Below are 19,432 nucleotides of genomic sequence, written 5' to 3'. Positions count from 1 at the left end.
TCCGTTATGCATGAATATGAAGGCTCAGCATTTGTTGTTTGCATGTCATGCCTAAGGTTGCTTATCTTGTCAACAAAAAAAGTTATTAAAGTGGTTGGCAGTATCAAAGGGTTTTGTTATGAACAAGCCATCTGCCTCAATGAAGGATGAAGCTGAGTTAGCTTTTTTTTTGTGCCTATAATTTCATTTAAGCTACTCCAGAGCTTTTTACTATCATTCTTTATATCATTTATCTTTGTTCCATACAGGTTTTCAATTCATCTATCCATGGGGATTTGGCTGTTTTAAGTCACTTTCTTGATGGGCGCATGCCTATCAGTAACTGGAAGAAGCAGTTTGATAAATACTTCAAGTGTGGCATCAGGTTGATCCTCATTAAACATCAGACCAACAAATATTTTTCACATCTTTGACATAGGAATCATTGAAAAACCTCTTGTATGATCGCTTATACACAATTTCAGGACCAGTCTTCGGAACGTATTTTTTCTAGATATAGCTATTATGATTTACTACATCCGATAGGTGTGGATACTGCTTTAGAGCAGATTTCTGCCGCGTTAGTTAAGATGTGGTCAATACACGTGGATGATTTAGTTCCTGTTTTGTTTGTAAATACTATGGTATGTTGACAGCCTGAACCAGATTGCAGGCATCAGTTACAGATTGAAGCTTATTTTTGAATGGACAGCTTGATGACAACCAGTCAATATTTAGGTCACCCAGAAAATATACCTCTGATATTATTATCGACCATTTCACACACATAGTCGAAATACAAACTTTTAGCACTGTGGTCTATAGCAACTTCCTACGAGAATAGACTTTAGGTGAGGCAGATGAACCTGTTGCCATATTACTTCCATATATTCTGATATGAGATCCTCTCAGCCTAACAGGAATACTCTAAACATGTACTGAGTGTACAACACATTAAGAACAGCTTCCTAATATTGAGTTACAGCCCCCTTTTGCTCTCAGAACAGCCTCACTTCGTTGGGGCATGGACTCTACAAGGTGTCAAAAGCGTTCCACAGGGATGCTGGCCCATATTGACTCAAATGCTTCCCACAGTTGGCTGGATTTCCTTTGTGTGGTGGACCATTCTTAACAAGGCTTAAAAATCCTTCTTTAATCTGCTTCACCTACAGTGATTGAAGTGGATTTAACAAGTGACATCAATAGGGGGATCATGGCTTTCACCTGGTCAGTCTGTCATGGAAAGTGTTTTTTTGTTTTGTACACTCTGTGTATATAGCAACACAATTTGCATTTCAATATTTCCTGTATATATTTTTTTCAATTTTACCTTTATTTGACTAGACAAGTCAGTTAAAAACAAATTCTTATTTACAATGACCGCATAGGAACAGTGGGTTAACTGCCTTGTTCAGGGGCAGAACAACAGATGTTTTACCTTGTCAGCTCGGGGATTTGATCCAGCAACCTTTCAGTTACTGGCCCAACACTCTAACCACTAGGCTTCTTGACATGGGCAGTCAATCCGGAACATTTTAAGAACTTTGAACGTTTCTTCAAGTGCAGTTAAGTGCAGCTGCACCATCAAGTGCATCCTGACTGGTTGCATTAATGCCTGGTATGGCAACTACTCAGCCTTCGACCACAAGGCACTACAGAGGGTAGTGTGTACAGCCCAGTACATCACTGGGGCCAAGCTTCCTGCCATCCAGGACCTCTATACCAGGTGGTGTCAAACGCCCTAAAAATTGTCAAAGACTCCAGCCACCCTAGTCATAGTCTGTTCTTTCTGCTACCGCACGGCAAGCGGTACTGGAACGCCAAGTCTAGGTCCAAAATACTTCTTAACAGCTTCTACCCCCAAGCCATAAGACACCTGAACAGCTAATCAAATGGCTACCCAGCCAAATGGCTGCCACCCCTGCTACTCTGTTTATCTATGCATAGTCACTTTAACTCTATCGACATACTGCCTCGACTAACCGGTGCCCCTGCACATTGACTCTGTACTGGTACCCCCTGTATGTAGCCTCGCTATTGTTATTTTACTGCTGCTCTTCATTTGTTACTGGGTTGTTTTGTGTTTTTTTTTGTTTTTTTTACTTTACACTTTTTGTTCTTAACTGCATTGTTAGTTAAGGGCTTGTAAGTAAGCATTTCACTGTAAGATCTGCACCTGTTGTATTTGGCGCATGTGACAAATAAAATTTGATTTGAAAAACCATGAAGTGCTATGATGAAACTGGCTCTCATGAGGACCGCCACAGGAAAGGAAGACCCAGAGTTACCTGTGCTGCAGGGGATAAGTTCATTAGAGTTAACTGCACCTCCTCAATGGCAGCCCAGATAAATGCTTCAGAGTTCAAATAACAGACATATCTCAACATCAACTGTTCAGAGAAGACTGCTTGAATCAGGCCTTCATGGTCAAATTGCTGCAAAGAAACCACTACTAAAGGACACCAATAATAATAAGAGACTTGCTTGGGCCACGAAACACAAGCAATGGACATTAGACCAGTGGAAATCTGGAGGTGTGATGGTATGGGGGGTGCTTTGCTGGTGACACTGTCATTGATTTATTTAGAATTCAAGGCACTCTTAACCAGCATGGCTACCACAGGATTCACCAGCGATACTCCATCCCATCTGGTTTGCTCTTAGTGGGAGAATTATTTGTTTTTCAACAGGACAATGACACAACACACCTCGGCTGTGTAAGGGCTATTTGTCCAAAAAGGTAGAGTTATTGAGTGCAGCATCAGATGATCTGGCCTCAACAATCACTAGAACTCAACGCAATTGAGATGGTTTGGGATGTGTTGGACAGCAGAGTGAAGGAAAAGCAGCCAACAAGTGCTCAGCATATGTGGGAACTCCTTCAATACTGTTGGAAAAACAGGGAACTCCTTCAATACTGTTGGAAAAGCATTTCATGTGAAGCTGGTTGAGAGAATGCCTAGTGTGCAAAGCTTTCACCAAGGCAAAGGGTGGCTACTTTAAAGAATATAAAATATATTTTATTTAACACTTTTGGGTTACTACATGATTACATATGTGTTATTTGATAGTTTTAATGTTTTCACTATTATTCTACAATGTAAAAATAAAGAAAAACCCCTTTAATAGGTAGGTGTGTCCAAACTTTTAAGTGGTACTGTATATTGAAAAAAGTCAGATTTACATGGTTATTAAAATGTCACGCCAGGGTAAGCCTACATGAAACACAGCCCTTATTTTAAGTGTTTATAAAATCCCCTAAAGGATTAATTTTATGGTGGAAAAACAAATGTAACCTTTTCCATGTTACCGCTAGGTTTTATGGGTATTATTACTCATACTGGGGTACTCTGAGACGAGAGCATGAGAATTTGTTTTGCTCAGTCATTGCAAAAAAGTGCTGAACATGTTGGTTCACTATTTAAGAAGAAGATGGAGAACAAGCTTTTGGCGCAGCTACATTTACACTTTAGAAATGTAGCATACGCTCGTATCCAGAGCGACATAGTAAATGCATTAATCTAAAGATAGTTAGGTGGGATAACCACATCACAGGCATAGAAAGTACATTTTTCCTCAAGGTAGCCATCAGTAGAGCCCGAGCTGGGGGGGGGGGCTTGATGGCACAAGCGTGGAGCCCAGCCAACCGTGAGTTGCAGTAGTCCAGACGGGAGAGAACAAGTGCATGGATTAGGACCTGCGTCGCTACCTGTGTGAAGTTGGGTCGTACTCTACGGATGTTGTCAAGCATGAACCTGCAGGAGCGGGTCACCGCTTTGATGTTTGCAGAGAAGGACAGGGTGTTGTCCAGGGTCACGCCAAGGTTCTTTGCACTCTGGGAGGGCGACACTGGAGTTGTCTACCATGACGGAGAGGTCTTTGAGTGGGCAGGCCTTCCCTGGGAGCAGTTCAGTTTTGTTGAGCTTGAGGTGGTGCCCTGGGGGACACCAGTAGTGAGAGTACGTGGTGCAGACGCATCCTCTCCACGTCACCTGGTAGGAGCGGCCTGCCAGGTAGGATGCAATCCAAGAGCATGCAGAGCCTAAGACGTCCAGTCCTGAGAGGGTGGAGAGGAGGATTTGATGGTTCAAGGTGTCAAAGGCAGCGGATAGATCTAGGAGGATGAGAACAGAGGAGAGTGAGTCAGCTTTGGCAGTGTGGAGAGCTTCCGTGACACAGCAGTTTCAGTTGATTGACCCCGTCTTGAAGCCTGACAGGTTAGGTACAGACGACTAGCTCTAACACTAGGCGTACATAGGAAATCGATACTTGGAGTCACGTATCTGAATAATATTGCAATATGTAACTATATAAAAAAAACACTTCTCCCATCACTGCAAAGGATGATGCAGAAAATGTATTGTGACAGGTGTTTGTGCCAGACAATACCACTTGGAAAAGGCAAAGATGGCTTTTTCACTGTATAGCCAGTCCTCAGCCTATAGCTAAGGTTTAGACCACATTGTCCTCTAATGCTGTTCCAGTGTCTGGAACAGACAAATGTCCCCATAGACTCCCAGGAAAGTTTAGCTTGATGGACTAAATGTCAACATAATTGGTTTACTCCCACCCCCTGGTCGTCTATGTCGTCGTAGAAAATGGGACTCAGGTGTCTAGCTCTGTGTCTAGCTCGCCTCCCCATTCCTCTAATCTAATTCCACCTTCTCCCAAGGAGCTCATTGCCAGCCTGATGATCGGCCCTTGACTAATTTGGGGTGCGATTGAATTTAATGGAGAGCATAGTCAGGGATTGGGTGGAGAACGTAAGAGGCTGCAGCTCGATTTTCAGCTCTGCAAACAAGGGCTTAGAGTCCAAAAACCATGCGTGAATGTGGATGATGGTACTTTCAGGGACATCGAGGAATGAGCTGCTCCCTTGTCTTTTTTTGATTCCTTTTATCATATAGCTGGGCACAAGATTAAGTGTAAACCTCTGACATATGCCTTTTTTATCAATCAATTTGATTTAGAACATCGATTGTTGCATCACAGTATGAGAGCTTTTTGTACATTTACCAAATGTCAGATATGAGCTATATGCACTATTTAGATTTTTGTACTTTTTTTCCTCAAGACATTTTCTTATGACTGTTGTAGATATTATATAATCTGTCTCCTGCTGTATACAGTTGCATACATTTTGATATGCATCTCCCAGTATCATATGAACAATTATTTTCTGTAGTTTTCCTATCAGCCCAGTGACTAAAGGGATACTTCAGGATTTTGGCAATGAGGTCCTTTGTCTAATTCCCCAGAGTCAGATGAAATCGTGGATACCATTTTTTATGCCTTTGTGTCCAGTATGAAGGTAGTTTCGCTAGCCACTGCTAACTGGCGTTAGCATAATTAATGGAAGTCTATGGGTATGTGCTAGCAGTGTGTTAGTTGGAGCGTGCCTGCTTTTTTTAATGTATACTATTGTACAGGAAGGTACTTAGCCCTCACTTTGCCCTGTTTTTTTCCCCCTAGTCGTCCCTGCACCACCTGTGAAAATCCAAGCGGAGCTTTACACCCTGTACCCTGGAGACCGACTGGAGCTGAAATGTAACACTGAGTCAGTCAACTGGACCAAGGACGATGCATTGGTGGTGGATGGGGAGCACACACGTTTACGAGACGGCCAACTGGAGATCGAGGGGGTGGAGCCAGCTGACTCGGGCCTGTACACCTGTGTCACTTTTGGCAACCACAGCTCCTACTTCTCTGTCAATGTCACAGGTAAGGTTAAATATACAAAGCTACCACCTGAGCGCTCAAATCACTGGTCCCATAGAGAGAAACAATTAAAGGTATATCAATGCAGGGAAGCCCAAGTCCTATGACATTTGTCCTCTTTTCCTATTCACCAGTTGATATCCTGGCATCCTCTGAAGATGAAGAAGAGGAGGATGAGTCTTCCTCAGAGGAGGCAAAGCTGTCTAGCAGTCAAAAGCTTTTGCGTAAGTGTCTCATCCTACTACCTGTCACCATTGCTGTTTCCTTGAAATGGTAGAACAGAGCTTGGTCCAGATTCTGCTCCTGTTGAAGTTAATGCCTTAAGCTTAACATAACAAAGCCCTAACTAATTTGGTTATTTACAGTCTCAGCTACAGTTCGTGTGATTCACCTATTAGGCGTGTTAGCTGTTCATCTAAGAGTGATTTGTCCATGGTTGTGATTGAGGAACAATAGCAGCCCACAGTGGTGGTTACACTTGAGTAAGAAATGTCACGCTAGTGACTCAGCTCAGTCCATTCCAGACTTCCCCTGATTTAGTGTTTGAGTCTACGGAGCGTTATAAAGCCAGTCAGGCGTGGTCAGCTGGCATCTGGTGATTGCCTTGGGCCCACAGGGAAGTAAGCAGCTAGCGTGGCGGGCACCCCTTATGATGACCTTGGGGCCCCAGGAGACTAGTCAATCCTATACTGGTGTTTTGTATCGTTTTTTTTTTTTTTTTTTAACAGGAAATGGTCTTGACTGTTTTTGTGGTTTTATGAAATACTCCTTAGCCTGATGGAAACTACCTGCACACACAATTGATGTCAATTTTTGTCAGAAGAGGTGTTTAACTTTTCTGTCTTTCTCTCCCTTGTTCCTCAGCAATGGCCCCTCAGTGGGCTCAGCCAGAGAAGATGGAAAAAAAGTTGCATGCTGTCCCAGCCAGTAAGACGGTCAAGTTCCGCTGCCAGGCCAGTGGGAACCCTACCCCAACACTCAAGTGGTTCAAGAACGGCAAGGAGTTCAAGAGGGATCAGCGCATCGGGGGCTTCAAGGTAAACCCCCCCCCCCCCCCCTGAATTCACCCCTTAGTACTAGACTGCCCAAAGACCATACTGTACATTGATCCTAATTGAATATCCCCAAACTCCTTGACCATGAGTGCAGGTGTGATGGTGATATCATCACTTTTAGATCACCAACCCTCACCCCACAGCATTAGATGCCTGTTAGATGGGTGTGAAACTAGCTCCTGCTTTCCTCTAACTGGAGAACAATGCAAGGTGAAATCCAATGCCACAAAGGGATGATTGTGCCACACAGCATTCCTCGAGAATAGCAATTTTAGCCCTCCTTAAGAGGCAGGATACACCTGGCTGTCCTCATTTTAATGCATCTGGGTAACTGCTGTTTACTGCATTTGTTTTCCATCAAGATATATCTGCGTATAGCAAAACCAACTTCTCAAAAAGGAAACTCAATATCATTTGTTTTTCATAGAGGAGACAGGATGAATCCTGCAGATTTGAGTTAAATCCATTTCACATCCAATTAAGTTTATTTTTTTATATGTTTTTTTATTTGATGCCCGTTGACAAACTACATGTCTGACTCAATTGACATTAGGCAGTTTTCCTTCCATCTCTGTGTTGTAGAACAGAACAGAACAGGACAGCTCGCTGTCAGAGGAAGTGAGACCGTGTAAACAGTTCACAGTAATGGGCGTGGTGGTGATGAGTCCGTTTACTTATCTTTTCCCTGTTGCAGATAGCATCTGTATACTGTGTGCTTAGCTTTTTAAAGTTGACCATATCCGCACTGCAGCGTGGACGGTTGTGTGTTGGCTTGCGACAGCCTCACATGGTGTAAGATGTGCTGGGATGTTGTAGGGGGCCATGGTCCTGTTCATCTGCTCTTCCCATCAAGGTGTTGTCCAGCCTTGTCCTCGGTAGGACCCCCCAGCTGGGACACATTAAGGAGTTTCCTATCAGCTCCCTGCCTTCTCTCCCCCGCCCAGCTTTACCATCTGGCTGCTGTTTTTTCAGTCAAGGTCTAGATGGGAGGATGGGGATGTCTATGAACGGGGCTCGCCAGCCACCCGGCGCTTTGGTTTTATGACCACGGCTGCATTGTTCATATAGTCTTAATGTATGGAGACGGCAGGAGGAAATAATGCAGACCACATGTATTAACCCAAGCACAACACATCTGGCCAGAAGCAGCTGTAGAACCCCAGTACATTTTTAGCTAAATGAGAGAAAGCGTAATGCAGGGTCTGCGTGTTTGATGTTGCCATTGTCTGAGAGGTTTGTTCGAGTTTAATCACACACTACCGGTCTTGGCAGATTTATGGAAGAACAATTATAACTTGGAATATAGAGAGCAGGATTTAGCCTTAGATGTACATGGGCTGTAACCTGACTGTAGTCAACCGTAGGTTTTCCCGGAACAGGTTGTGACATACAAGTCATGTAACCACCAAAAAAACTGTTTCCCAGCCTCAATATGTTTCCAATAGTGCATTAATGTACTATTCCTCAAGCAATGGACCACAATAGTTTTATCCAACATGGGAAATAGTATCCTGATAGTTCCTCCTCCTTCCCATGGTGAAAAAAATTATCTTTTGATCTAGATTTCATTAGACATCATTGAACTCGTTAGTTATTTGTACAAAATGGGGAAATATTAACTAGCAGAATTAAATGTGCTCTTGAGAGGTTATGTAAATCCCAATGTCAGAAAATAATCATTCAAGAAATGAACTTATGAATCAGGCTGGCTTTACCACCTTTTTTATAATCTAAACAAGTCTCTCGCATTTTATAATATTGATAGGATGTCTTGTGAAGGTATGGGGCTTTGGGGATCTATTTAAGTCTTAGTGCTTTGGTTGGACCAGCTGTCATCTTCAAGTGCCTTCCATACTTCCTCCTCTGACAAAATATTGAACCTTCCTCTTCTCCAATTTGTAGGTTCGAGAACACATGTGGACCATCATCATGGAGTCTGTAGTGCCATCCGACAAGGGAAACTACACCTGTGTAGTAGAAAACCAACATGGAAGCATTAACCACACTTACCAGCTGGATGTTGTCGGTAAGTCTCTCTTCTCGGGGTCGTTTTATAGGTGAAATTTCTTGCTAAGCATCCCGAAGCCTAACCCATTCCCCTGGTTTAATCATCAATTGGATATCCATGTAGCCTAAGTGTGTTGTTGGTTCAATATAGCTAATGGTTTACAACACTAGGCCCTAGTAATCGAAGTAATGGTGTCCCTTTTTCCAAGGAGAGTCACATGGTCTTTCAAATTAGTCTTTTTTTTCTTCAAATGAACCTTGTTTGCGTTGTGGCTCTGTCGATGAAGCTGTGTAAAAGGGTGAAATGAATATTCCCTCCTGGACCTGCCCTGTGACTTACTCACGCTCCATTGGTTCTATAAATCAAAGCTCCACCACAGACAGTGGTGTCTCCTGGGATATTTGCGGCTGGGCCTGGGGTTGGCGTGACTTCACTCCCCAACCTTGATCAGCTGTGAGATCATTTTGGAGACGGAGTGTAATTCTACAAAATGTGTGCAAAGCACCACACTGATCTCTGTATCAGGAAAGCAACCGAAGCCTGACAAGTTGTTTCCCTGCCAGATGCTGGGCTCATTAGTACGGTTGGGGGAGTTATCAGTCATCAAAAGGGCGCCCAGAGAACATTTCTCTCAGGGCAGCGGCTTCAAACTTGTCTGCAAGCTTGTGTTTCCAGTCATTTGGGCCAAATGGCAACAATTATACAGGCGACAGAGTAGTAGGGGAACTGTTATATCCCTGGCTGTAAAGTATTTAAGTAGTGAAATGACATGAGATCAGGGTAACCTTGTAACCTGGCCTAGATCAGGCTCTACTGACAGAGCTGTCCTCTTCCTGTTGTCTGTTACTCTCCTAGTTCAGGCATGCCTCAATCCCTATTCATTACTGGAATTAACTAGAAACGTCACAAAATCATTTTCTGTTGTTTCCCCAATGGTAATCCATTGTTGTTTTTACCAAGGTATTTCTGTTGGAATGACCAGTAGGATTTTACAAAAGTATGTGGTTGACATGTCTTCTTCGTATGTGGTTGACATGTCTTTCAATGTGACTGACATGTGTCTGTGTGTATGTGTCGCAGAGCGTTCCCCCCACAGACCCATCCTGCAGGCCGGACTGCCAGCCAATAACACTGCGGTGGTGGGCAGTGATGTGGAGTTTGAGTGTAAGGTGTTCAGTGACCCCCAGCCTCACATCCAGTGGCTGAAGCACATCGAGGTCAATGGAAGCCGCGTGGGCCCTGATGGCTTACCCTACGTCCGTGTCCTCAAGGTAGGGGCTCGCAGTGCACTGACTGAGTCCACCACCAGACTGTACACACCACATGGCTGCAAGTATTATTTTCAGTCTGGAACAAAAGGTGATAAAATGTAGGTTATGGGTGCGTTCGTAAATTCACTCTGGCTATCTACTCCAGATTTCAAAGCACTCTCGTCTGACTGTGCCAGAGCGCAGAATAACTGATGAATTTATGAACACGGAACACCCGTTGAATATGACCGGTGTCAGTAAACGTAGGCAAAACAATGTTATTAAATTGTTGCCAGCAGCACAGTTAGTCACCAACGGCTATAGATAACAGGACAACAGCCTAATCAGCTCTGCTAGGGCGCTTTGAACACTCCGAGATCAAAACGCACAGAATTTAGGAACAGACAATCTGCCAACATTCTGTATTTACGAATGCCTAGAGCGCAATCCAGAGTGAACTTACGAACACACCCAAAGTAAGAGATGGCACCCCATGTAATACTTGGGGAATACAGCCAAACAGTATTAGATTTCAATTAAATCTAGTTGATCATTTTCATTGTATCAGTTTCATTGTGTCTTCTCTATTTTATCAATTCAAGGCTGACAAAGGAGGGAAAATAGTATCCCTCCTAGGATATGATCCGTCTATGTAAGAGGTAGTTTCCTGTGCCCTGTTGAGTAAAACTCTATGCTTGAGAGAGGAAAGTCCACACTAACAAATAATTGTGATCTCATTCAACAGAGACAACCGCTTTTTGACCCCTCAATCTGATTATTTAAATGTTTGTTACAACCTCATTGACTTCTTGCACGTGACTTGTTTTTGTTTGCAGCACTCTGGGGTCAATAGCTCGGACACTCAGGTGTTGACCCTCTACAATGTCACTGAGGAGGAGAGCGGGGAGTATATATGTAAAGTGTCCAATTATATAGGCGAGGCCAATCAGTCAGCCTGGCTGACCGTCATCAGGCATGAGGCCCAAGGTAACCGCCCCACGTAGCAGCAGTAGCTCAGAGCACACAGAGAGCCTCAGCCAGGGGCTGTTAGGGCCACCTGGAGACCTAGGGACTTATTTAGGGACAACCTCAGCTGTTTCTTTCCTCCCTCGCTCCCTCCCTCCCTCTATCCCACCTCGGTGCTCCTGATTGTAAATGACTCTATGGAAAATTCCCAGCAGAGTGGTTGAATGTGTTTAGTCTTGGTTTATGTTGGACTGCTTTCTCTTCCCTGCCCCATGGCTCTCCTGTGCCATCCAAATAAGGGCTTCTCCTGCCATCCACTGCTATTACTTTCACTCCCTCGCACTTCAAAGTCTTATGCTCTTATTACTGCCTTGTTTTTCCCCCCACTGCTTTTCAGCTGTCTTACTCACCCATTCCATCTTTCAATGAGCTCCTTTTTTTCTTGTGGATTTGTTGTATGGTGAAGTGTGCGGGGTCTTGAGAGTGAGTGTGTGTGTGTGTGTGTGCTCTGCTGAGGGGTTTTCCATGTAGCTCATCTCTTGCATGTAGAGATGAGTCTATAGGGTATGGGATGTCTGTCCCTGCTTCTCCTCAAATGGTGATGGTACAGTGAAGGGGTTCAGTGCTGCGGTGCGGTCTCTACCTAACTAGCTCCTCCACTAACTGACTGGAGGGCTGATTCTGTCAGTGCCCTCTAATGGCAGTGTGGGTTTTTACTCTTGGTAGGGGGGGGATGGTGTTGGACTGAGAGGGGGGGATGAACACTCCACCCTCTGTCCTGTCCCCTCCACTACCAGAAGTTTTTCTCTTTTCAGAATCTTTTACTCATGCCTCCCTTTTTCCTCTGGGCCTCTTGTCGGGTCTGCTTCCATTGTTCTTTTCTAGACTGCTGGCCTTAACACCACGGACAAGGAAATGGAAATCCTACAACTGAGGAATGTGTCTTTTGATGACGCTGGGGAGTATACCTGCTTGGCGGGCAATTCTATCGGGTTATCTCATCACTCTGCATGGTTGTCCGTTGTTAAAGGTATCAATGGTTCTCTCCTCTGATCTCTACTTCCTCCTTCCCCTCCCCTTTGGCCTGGTCATCCACTTTCCACATTTCTCTGAATATGGTCTCTGTAGACCCTACTTCAGTGAACAATGTTAATGTGTGTGGAAGCCAGGCCAGGTTGTGCTACTAACCTTCACCCTCACCCTGAAAGCATGGTTCCAGGCCCATCCAACCTTTCTGGATGGGACAGTATGGTCCATGTTGAGAAATGTTTCCCTTCTGTCTTCTGTTTTATGGAATAACAGAATGCCAAACACCCTATCTGACCCATAGAAAGTACTGAAAGTTCAAGTGTTTATACCCTCAAAATTGGAAAGTAGAATACAAATAAATTACTACAATTAACATTATTTGGCCAATTTCATAAATTCTTTGTCATTTTTGATTAACTTTACAATGCACTTCTACTTTATTGCTTTAAGCTGAAGTTTTACATTGAGAAGGGGTTGTTTGGCAGTACTGTTGGTGTTTTACGCAAACCTTTGTCTCTCCCATTCTGGTTTCAATATGGTGTTTACATTTGATTATGTGTAAGGCTAATGTTTTCTGACAAGTACTGCAAATGACATATATCCCTGATGTCATTTCCTGCTGTGAGGACAAAGCCTGCTCTTAAGGCTAGCTTTGATAATTGGCCCACTGTAGTGGACGGCTCATTCCTCAGGGTTGGAATTTGTCCAATTATCAAGCTGCTTGTCATTCAGCCTCTAGACACAAGGGCAGCTCACTTGTGTTGCTGGTGTTGGTATCATTCTGGTGTTTTTTGGAAAGCGAGGTAAAAAAGAAACGTCCAATATGATAATTTGAATCTATATTGTAAAATATTACAACACTGATCCGAATTGGAGTTATTGGAGATAAGTAGATTTTGATTAAACACATTTTATATTTTGTCTAGTCTACTTCAGTACCTAGGTGGTTTGCTTCTTATCATGAGAGTCAATGTTAAATGTTGTAATTACAAGGAAATCATAATGAAAATTGTTTGTACCAACAACCACCACACAAGCCATTTAAAACTGGGCTTTTATGCAGAACCACCATTTTATGTGCCCTAAGGAAGTCAGAATGGGACATTTTACTTTAGACAAATAATTTAACTAAACTTACTATTGAACATGTTTTTTTTGCCTGTGATATATGTTCTCCTTAAAAACAGAGCCTTTGCACACAAATAAATACATAAGTTAGTATATTTAATGTACATCCGGTTTAATGCTCATCAGTTTGCAAAAGGCTCTGTGTAATATATTTGGGTTTGTCCCAACTCAAGAGAACTTGGCTGTTCTCTGCTACTAGAGAATATGGCTGCGGGTCACACTGGAAAAGAATGTGGAGTGAAACCCTATGCCTGAAAGAAGTGATTATGGTGCCACAATAGGAGTTTGTGCTCTGCGCTTTGTGCCAGTGGTGTCAAGGGCTCTGTTTTTCTGTACATGTCAGCTGAGTGGTCTTAGTGAACGTATCAGGGTGATTATGTGTGGTACATGCCTGTGTGTTGTGTTGTGAAAGTGTGATTGGTATTTGAGAATGCGTGGACCTCTGTAGTTGCAATTTGACCCAGTGTGGCTGACCTCCTGCCCCCTATCCTATCGCGTTGCCCTCATCCAGCAGTCCCCCCTTCTCCACCACCCAACCAAACCTACCTGGAAGTGCTGATCTACTGTGTGGGCTTCTTCCTCATTGCTGTCATGGTGGCCGTGGCCATCATCTTAAAGATGCGCAGCTCGTCCAAGAAGAGTGACTTCAGCAGTCAGCTGGCTGTCCACAAGCTGGCTAAAAGCATCCCCCTGCGCAGACAGGTAACAGAAAGTAGATAGGGGGTTTGAAATCTTTATACCTTTTCTTGCTCTTTTTAGTATTCTCATCCCATTTAGTGTAATCTTTATGGAATCTTCAAATTTGTTTAACTTATTCTTTTGAAATGGAAGTGTTCATTATATTGTGAAAATAAAAAACATTAATTCCTTGAGCTTTTGGTTCCCCAAAGAGCCCATGGGCTGACTCAGGTTGGTGTGAGTGGAGGGCAGGTGTTCGTTCCATCCTGCTCTCTGCTTCCACTGGGATCAATTAGTTGTAGTTGTGACATTGTGTCTACAGACTTATTTCAGTAACATTTTGGGGGTTTAACAAATTGTACATGTACTTTCTGTCCACACTGGACATATTTCTGTCTGTTGTTCCTTTCCTGGCTCCACCATGAGAGAGTAACAGCAGGCTTCTGTATTCCAGGTGTCAGTGGACTCTAGCTCCTCCCTCCACTCCGGGGTGATGTTGGTGCGGCCGTCCCGCCTCTCGTCCAGCGGCTCTCCTATGCTGTCTGGGGTGTCGGAGTACGAGCTGCCCCAGGACCCACGCTGGGAGCTGCCCAGAGACAGGTACACAGATGACTGGAACACCTATCAAATACAGACATCACATAACACATGGGATGGTAAAATTGCCTGTCTGTCACAATCGTCTCAAATGTGTTTGTTTCTTCCTCACCCTTTGACCCACTCAGACTGGTGCTGGGGAAACCCTTGGGAGAAGGCTGCTTTGGCCAGGTGGTGATGGGAGAGGCTGTAGGGATGGACAAAGAGAAGCCAAACAGGATCACCAAAGTGGCTGTAAAGATGCTCAAATGTAAGGTGTTTTTTTCCCCCCTCATAAAACATATCAAACCTGTGATTTGGGCACATGGCTGAGTCTCCAATACTGCATGTTGGGAAGTTATTTAAAAGGAGCATAGAAGGTAGCAGAAAGCCACAACCGTAATTACAAGATGGGAGGAGAGTTTTACTCAGAGCCGTGATGCACAGACATAAGAGGCATCTCCTACGGGCTCCTGGCCGCTGTAAATGGGAGACCAGAGTAAACATGTATGAGAACCCCCTGACTTGGGATATGTGACTGTGTTAATAAAACTGTGACGAGTGGGGATGTAGGAAAATACATGAATGTCCCTTTGGAAGTAGACTCTGTAGCCTTTTGCGTATAGTTGGTGCCTTTTGAAAACATTTTTAAATAGTTATGTAAATGTACTTTGAAATCATTTTGTGTACCATAATCTACTTCATTTTTTACAATCTTGGATTGTTTTACTGTACATGTGCAAATAATAAAGAATTCCCATCATAGAGGTTTCAGGATTGAGTGAATTTTATGAGTAAAACAAAATGGAATTTCTTTCCTTCCCTCAGCTGATGCTACAGAGAAAGACCTGTCAGATCTGATCTCCGAGATGGAGATGATGAAGATCATTGGGAAGCACAAGAACATCATTAACCTGCTGGGAGCCTGTACTCAGGATGGTAGGTCTCACACTGGCACAGACACCCCTTCTTCCCTTCAAATCTTTCATTCAGAAATGCTGAAAACATGTTTAATTTTAGAGAAAAAAATTGATGTTTTGAGACCCTTGCATTGTTCAGTTGTTTAACAGCATGTTCAGACCAGCATGCAGAAATGTGTCCAATGTTATGGGTAAGGGATTCTGACACCTAACTTCCGAGCTCTCAGTTTGAGATGACCACAGCTGCTGCCAGGGTTGCCATATCTTTCAAATCTTCACTGACAAGCCCTGGCACCATGCACTGTGTTCTGACCCTGCTGTGAACATTGCAGAGCTGTCTGTCCTAAACACAAGGCTGGTATTTGTTCCACCTCGTCCCTTGAGAAGTTCTAGTAGAAGTTACTGTAGGAATCTGGTAGCATTGCAAATATTATTCCCCCCGGCTTGGTTTGAAATACAAACTCAAATTTTTTGGCAAACTGTTTTCAAGTCAATACATTTACTATAGTGATGTCGATTTTGTTTAAACACTTGAGTACACGCGTTAACAGACATTTCAATAATTTTTCTTGTTCTTTATTTACATCTTGTAGAGTCTTAATTCTGTGATTTGTAATGTTTTTTTTTTCTTCCTGACCACAAAATGGCTGTCCAGAATACACCATTAGTCTTCTCTCTCTGTCTGTGTGTGTGGCATGTTAGGAGAAAGATACAGCTGTTGGTTATAATTCAGAGCTTAACTCTCACTATGACCCCTCACCCCTCAATGAAATCCTTCCTCACCACTTGAAATGCCATTCTGCTCCTATCAGTCTGTCTTGTTGTTTCAGATGTCACAAAGTTATTCTAAATGCCACATCTTCTAGTGCTGTTGAATAGTGAGTGACCCTTGTCTCCCCATCCCTCCCCAGGTCCTCTTTATGTTATTGTGGAGTATGCCTCCAAGGGAAACCTCCGGGAGTACCTGAGAGCTCGGCGTCCACCAGGCATGGAGTACTGCTACAACCCTGACCAGGTGCCCATAGAGAACATGTCTATCAAAGACCTGGTGTCCTGTGCCTACCAGGTGGCCCGCGGCATGGAGTACCTGTCCTCTAAGAAGGTAACATCAGGATCCGACTCTACGTACATCAGCACAGTTAAGTATAGTACAGTAAAGATGCAGTGTATGTGCTGGGCCAGCTAGACCTAGTTCTTATGTGTCTGTGTACAGTGTATCCACAGAGACCTGGCTGCCCGCAACGTGCTAGTGACCGAGGACAATGTGATGAAGATTGCAGACTTTGGCCTGGCCAGAGATATCCACCATATTGATTACTATAAGAAGACCACCAATGTGAGTGTGCTACTAATTACATGACCTACCTCAGCCATGCCAAGTGAGAATTGCTTCCCCTTACCTTATTCCATCTTCTGTGTAAATAAGCCAATTTACACTAGCATTTAACCCACAGGGTCGTTTACCAGTCAAGTGGATGGCCCCAGAAGCTCTATTTGACCGGATATACACGCACCAAAGTGATGTGTGAGTATGGAATAGATACCTTTATCATTTGTTGGAATGGGCAGAAGTTGGTCAGATTCATGTGGCTTGTGTGATGTGACCTGTGTGTTGACTGACGGGTTTGTTCATCTGACTCTGCAGATGGTCTTTCGGGGTGCTGCTGTGGGAGATCTTCACCCTGGGGGGCTCGCCGTACCCGGGGGTTCCTGTGGAGGAGTTGTTCAAGCTGCTGAAGGAGGGCCACCGCATGGACAAGCCCTCCACCTGCACCCACGAACTGTAAGCCTCCTTCCTCAGTGTTCTATCATTAGAATGGATACTATGGGATTATCCCAGAGCTCAGGGACGCCGCAGTAAAGATATTGTCCCAGAGCTCAGGGACGCAGCAGTAAAGATATTGTCCCAGAGCTCAGGGACGCAGCAGTAAAGATATTGTCCCAGAGCTCAGGGACGCAGCAGTAAAGATATTGTCCCAGAGCTCAGGGACGCAGCAGTAAAGATATTGTCCCAGAGCTCAGGGACGCAGCAGTAAAGATATTGTCCCAGAGCTCAGGGACGCAGCAGAATTATGACTCTACCTTTCCCACTCTCCTTCTCTCCCACTCTATTCTCTACATTTCTCCTCCCTCCCAAAGATACATGATGATGAGGGACTGCTGGCATGCTGTTCCCTCTCACCGGCCCACGTTCAAACAGCTGGTGGAAGACCTGGACCGCACCCTGGCCATGACGTCCAACCAGGTGAGTCCCCACATTTGAGCACACCTCAGCAGTTCACACACACACAGTCAACAGAGCTGATACACTCATGTTACTGTCAGGAGTAAATGCAAAATGTTAATGTGTTTACCTCACATTTAAGCCACTTGTCTGTATGTGGGTGTAAAAGTAATGATATCCAAAGCCAGATGACTGTTCTGGCCAGTGTCTAATCCTCTCTCATAAATGCCATCTGTGTATGTTTGCAGGAGTACTTGGAGCTGTCTGTGCCTCTGGACCAGTATTCCCCCAGCTACCCCGACACACGCAGCTCCACCTGCTCCTCGGGCGAGGACTCGGTCTTCTCCCACGATGCTGGGGCTGAGGAGCCCTGCCTGCCAAAGTTCCCTCCCCACTCCAACGGGGTGGCCATCAAGAAGCGCTGATAGCTCACTCCACTCAAATACCCTAACATTCCTTTTCCTGTGTTCTCCTCTGCACCGCTGGCCTGGTATGGATATTTCCCACCCTCCCAGAGACTAGGTAACACACCGGTGGAGATTGTGACAGGGGCTTACTTCGGAAATGTTTAAACTGACTGGTAGGGCATCAAGAACTCAAGGCAGTTCGCTGGCTCGTGGTTGAGGTGGAAATGTTTTCAGGGCACTTTGTATTGCTGGGATTTTCTTTCTGTTTGTATCAAACAGTGCAGGAGAAGGAAACGCTCACTAATTTCTCTACTCTGGGCATTCCATGGAACAAGGGAAACAGACAGGACTGAATTGAAAGAATTATGAATTGGACGGATCGGAGTTAGAATTATGTCTGTATTTGTTAATCAATAATAAATTAAAGCATTTTGCTTTTGAGACCAATTCCAGAGAATATATTACCAAGGGACATTCATACATTGTATACACTATATATACAAAAGTATGTGGGCATGCTTTCAAATGAGTGGATTCGGCCATTTCATCCACATCTGTTGCTGTCCGGTGTATGAAATCGAGCACACCGCCATGCAATCTCCGTAGACAAACATCGGCAGTAGAATGGCCTTACTGAAGAGCTCAGTGACTTTCAACATGGCACTGTCATAGGATGCCACCTTTCCAACAAGTCAGTTCATCTAATTTCTGACCTGCTAGAGTTGCCCCGGTCAACTGTAAGTGCTGTTATTGTGAAGTGGAAACATCTAGGAGCAACAAACAGCTTAGCCGCGAAGTGGTAGGCCACACAAGCTCACAGAATGGGAGTGCTGAAGCGTGTAAAAATCCTCAGTCCTTGGTTGCAACACTCACTACCGAGTTCCAAACTGCCTCTGGACGCAACGTCAGCACAATAACTGTTCGTCGGGAGCTTCAGGAAATGGGTTTCCGTGGCCGAGCAGCTGCACACAAGCCTAAGCTCAACATGCGCAATGCCAAGTGTCTGCTGGAGTGGTGTAAAGCTCGCCCCTATTGGACACTGGAGCAGTGGAAATGCGTTCTCTGGAGTGATGAATCACGATTCACATCTGGCAGTCCGGCGGACTAGTCTGGGTTTGGCAGATGCCAGAAGAACGCTATCTGCCCCAATGCATAGTGCCAACTGTAAAGCTTGGTGGAGGAGGAATAATGGTCTGGGCTGTTTTTCATGGTTCACTAGGCCCCTTAGTTCCAGTGAAGGGAAATATTAACGCTACAGCATACAATTACATTCTACACGATTCTGTGCTTCCAACTTTGTGGCAACAGTTTGGGGAAGACCCTTTCCTGTTTCAGCATGACAATGCCCCTGTGCACAAAGCGAGGTCCATACAGGAATGGTTTGTCGACATCGGTGTGGAAGAACTTGACTGGCCTGCACAGAGCCCTGACCTCAACCCCATCGAACACCTTTGGGAGGAATTGGAATGCTGACTATGAGCCAGGCCTAATCGC

At 44.4% G+C, this 19,432-nt stretch overlaps 1 protein-coding gene across 11 annotated transcripts in view; it reads left to right on the top strand.

Annotated features, from left to right (window-relative positions):
• Positions 1-18,392, top strand: part of LOC115164552 (fibroblast growth factor receptor 1-A) — a 43,858-nt gene extending 25,466 nt beyond the window's left edge. For 3 of the 11 annotated variants that reach the window (XM_029717165.1, XM_029717163.1, XM_029717164.1), the window contains 16 exons: positions 5,452-5,700; positions 5,832-5,921; positions 6,562-6,734; positions 8,655-8,778; positions 9,841-10,031; positions 10,847-10,997; positions 13,645-13,841; positions 14,266-14,411; positions 14,537-14,658; positions 15,216-15,326; positions 16,219-16,445; positions 16,521-16,643; positions 16,762-16,832; positions 16,953-17,090; positions 17,447-17,552; positions 17,780-18,392. In XM_029717165.1, coding sequence (XP_029573025.1) covers positions 5,452-5,700; positions 5,832-5,921; positions 6,562-6,734; positions 8,655-8,778; positions 9,841-10,031; positions 10,847-10,997; positions 13,645-13,841; positions 14,266-14,411; positions 14,537-14,658; positions 15,216-15,326; positions 16,219-16,445; positions 16,521-16,643; positions 16,762-16,832; positions 16,953-17,090; positions 17,447-17,552; positions 17,780-17,956 — 2,396 coding nt within the window. In that variant the 3' untranslated portion in view covers positions 17,957-18,392. Of the gene's footprint in view, positions 1-5,451; positions 5,701-5,831; positions 5,922-6,561; positions 6,735-8,654; positions 8,779-9,840; positions 10,032-10,846; positions 10,998-11,861; positions 12,007-13,644; positions 13,842-14,265; positions 14,412-14,536; positions 14,659-15,215; positions 15,327-16,218; positions 16,446-16,520; positions 16,644-16,761; positions 16,833-16,952; positions 17,091-17,446; positions 17,553-17,779 lie in introns of all 11 variants that reach the window. The other 8 variants (XM_029717174.1, XM_029717170.1, XM_029717166.1 and 5 more) reach the window with 8 other exon arrangements.
• Positions 18,393-19,432: the final 1,040 nt, after the last annotated feature.

Source organism: Salmo trutta, chromosome 27 (genome assembly GCF_901001165.1).
Source record: "Salmo trutta chromosome 27, fSalTru1.1, whole genome shotgun sequence".
Taxonomy (NCBI): domain Eukaryota; kingdom Metazoa; phylum Chordata; class Actinopteri; order Salmoniformes; family Salmonidae; genus Salmo; species Salmo trutta.
This window is presented reverse-complemented; position numbering and strand designations above follow the sequence as displayed.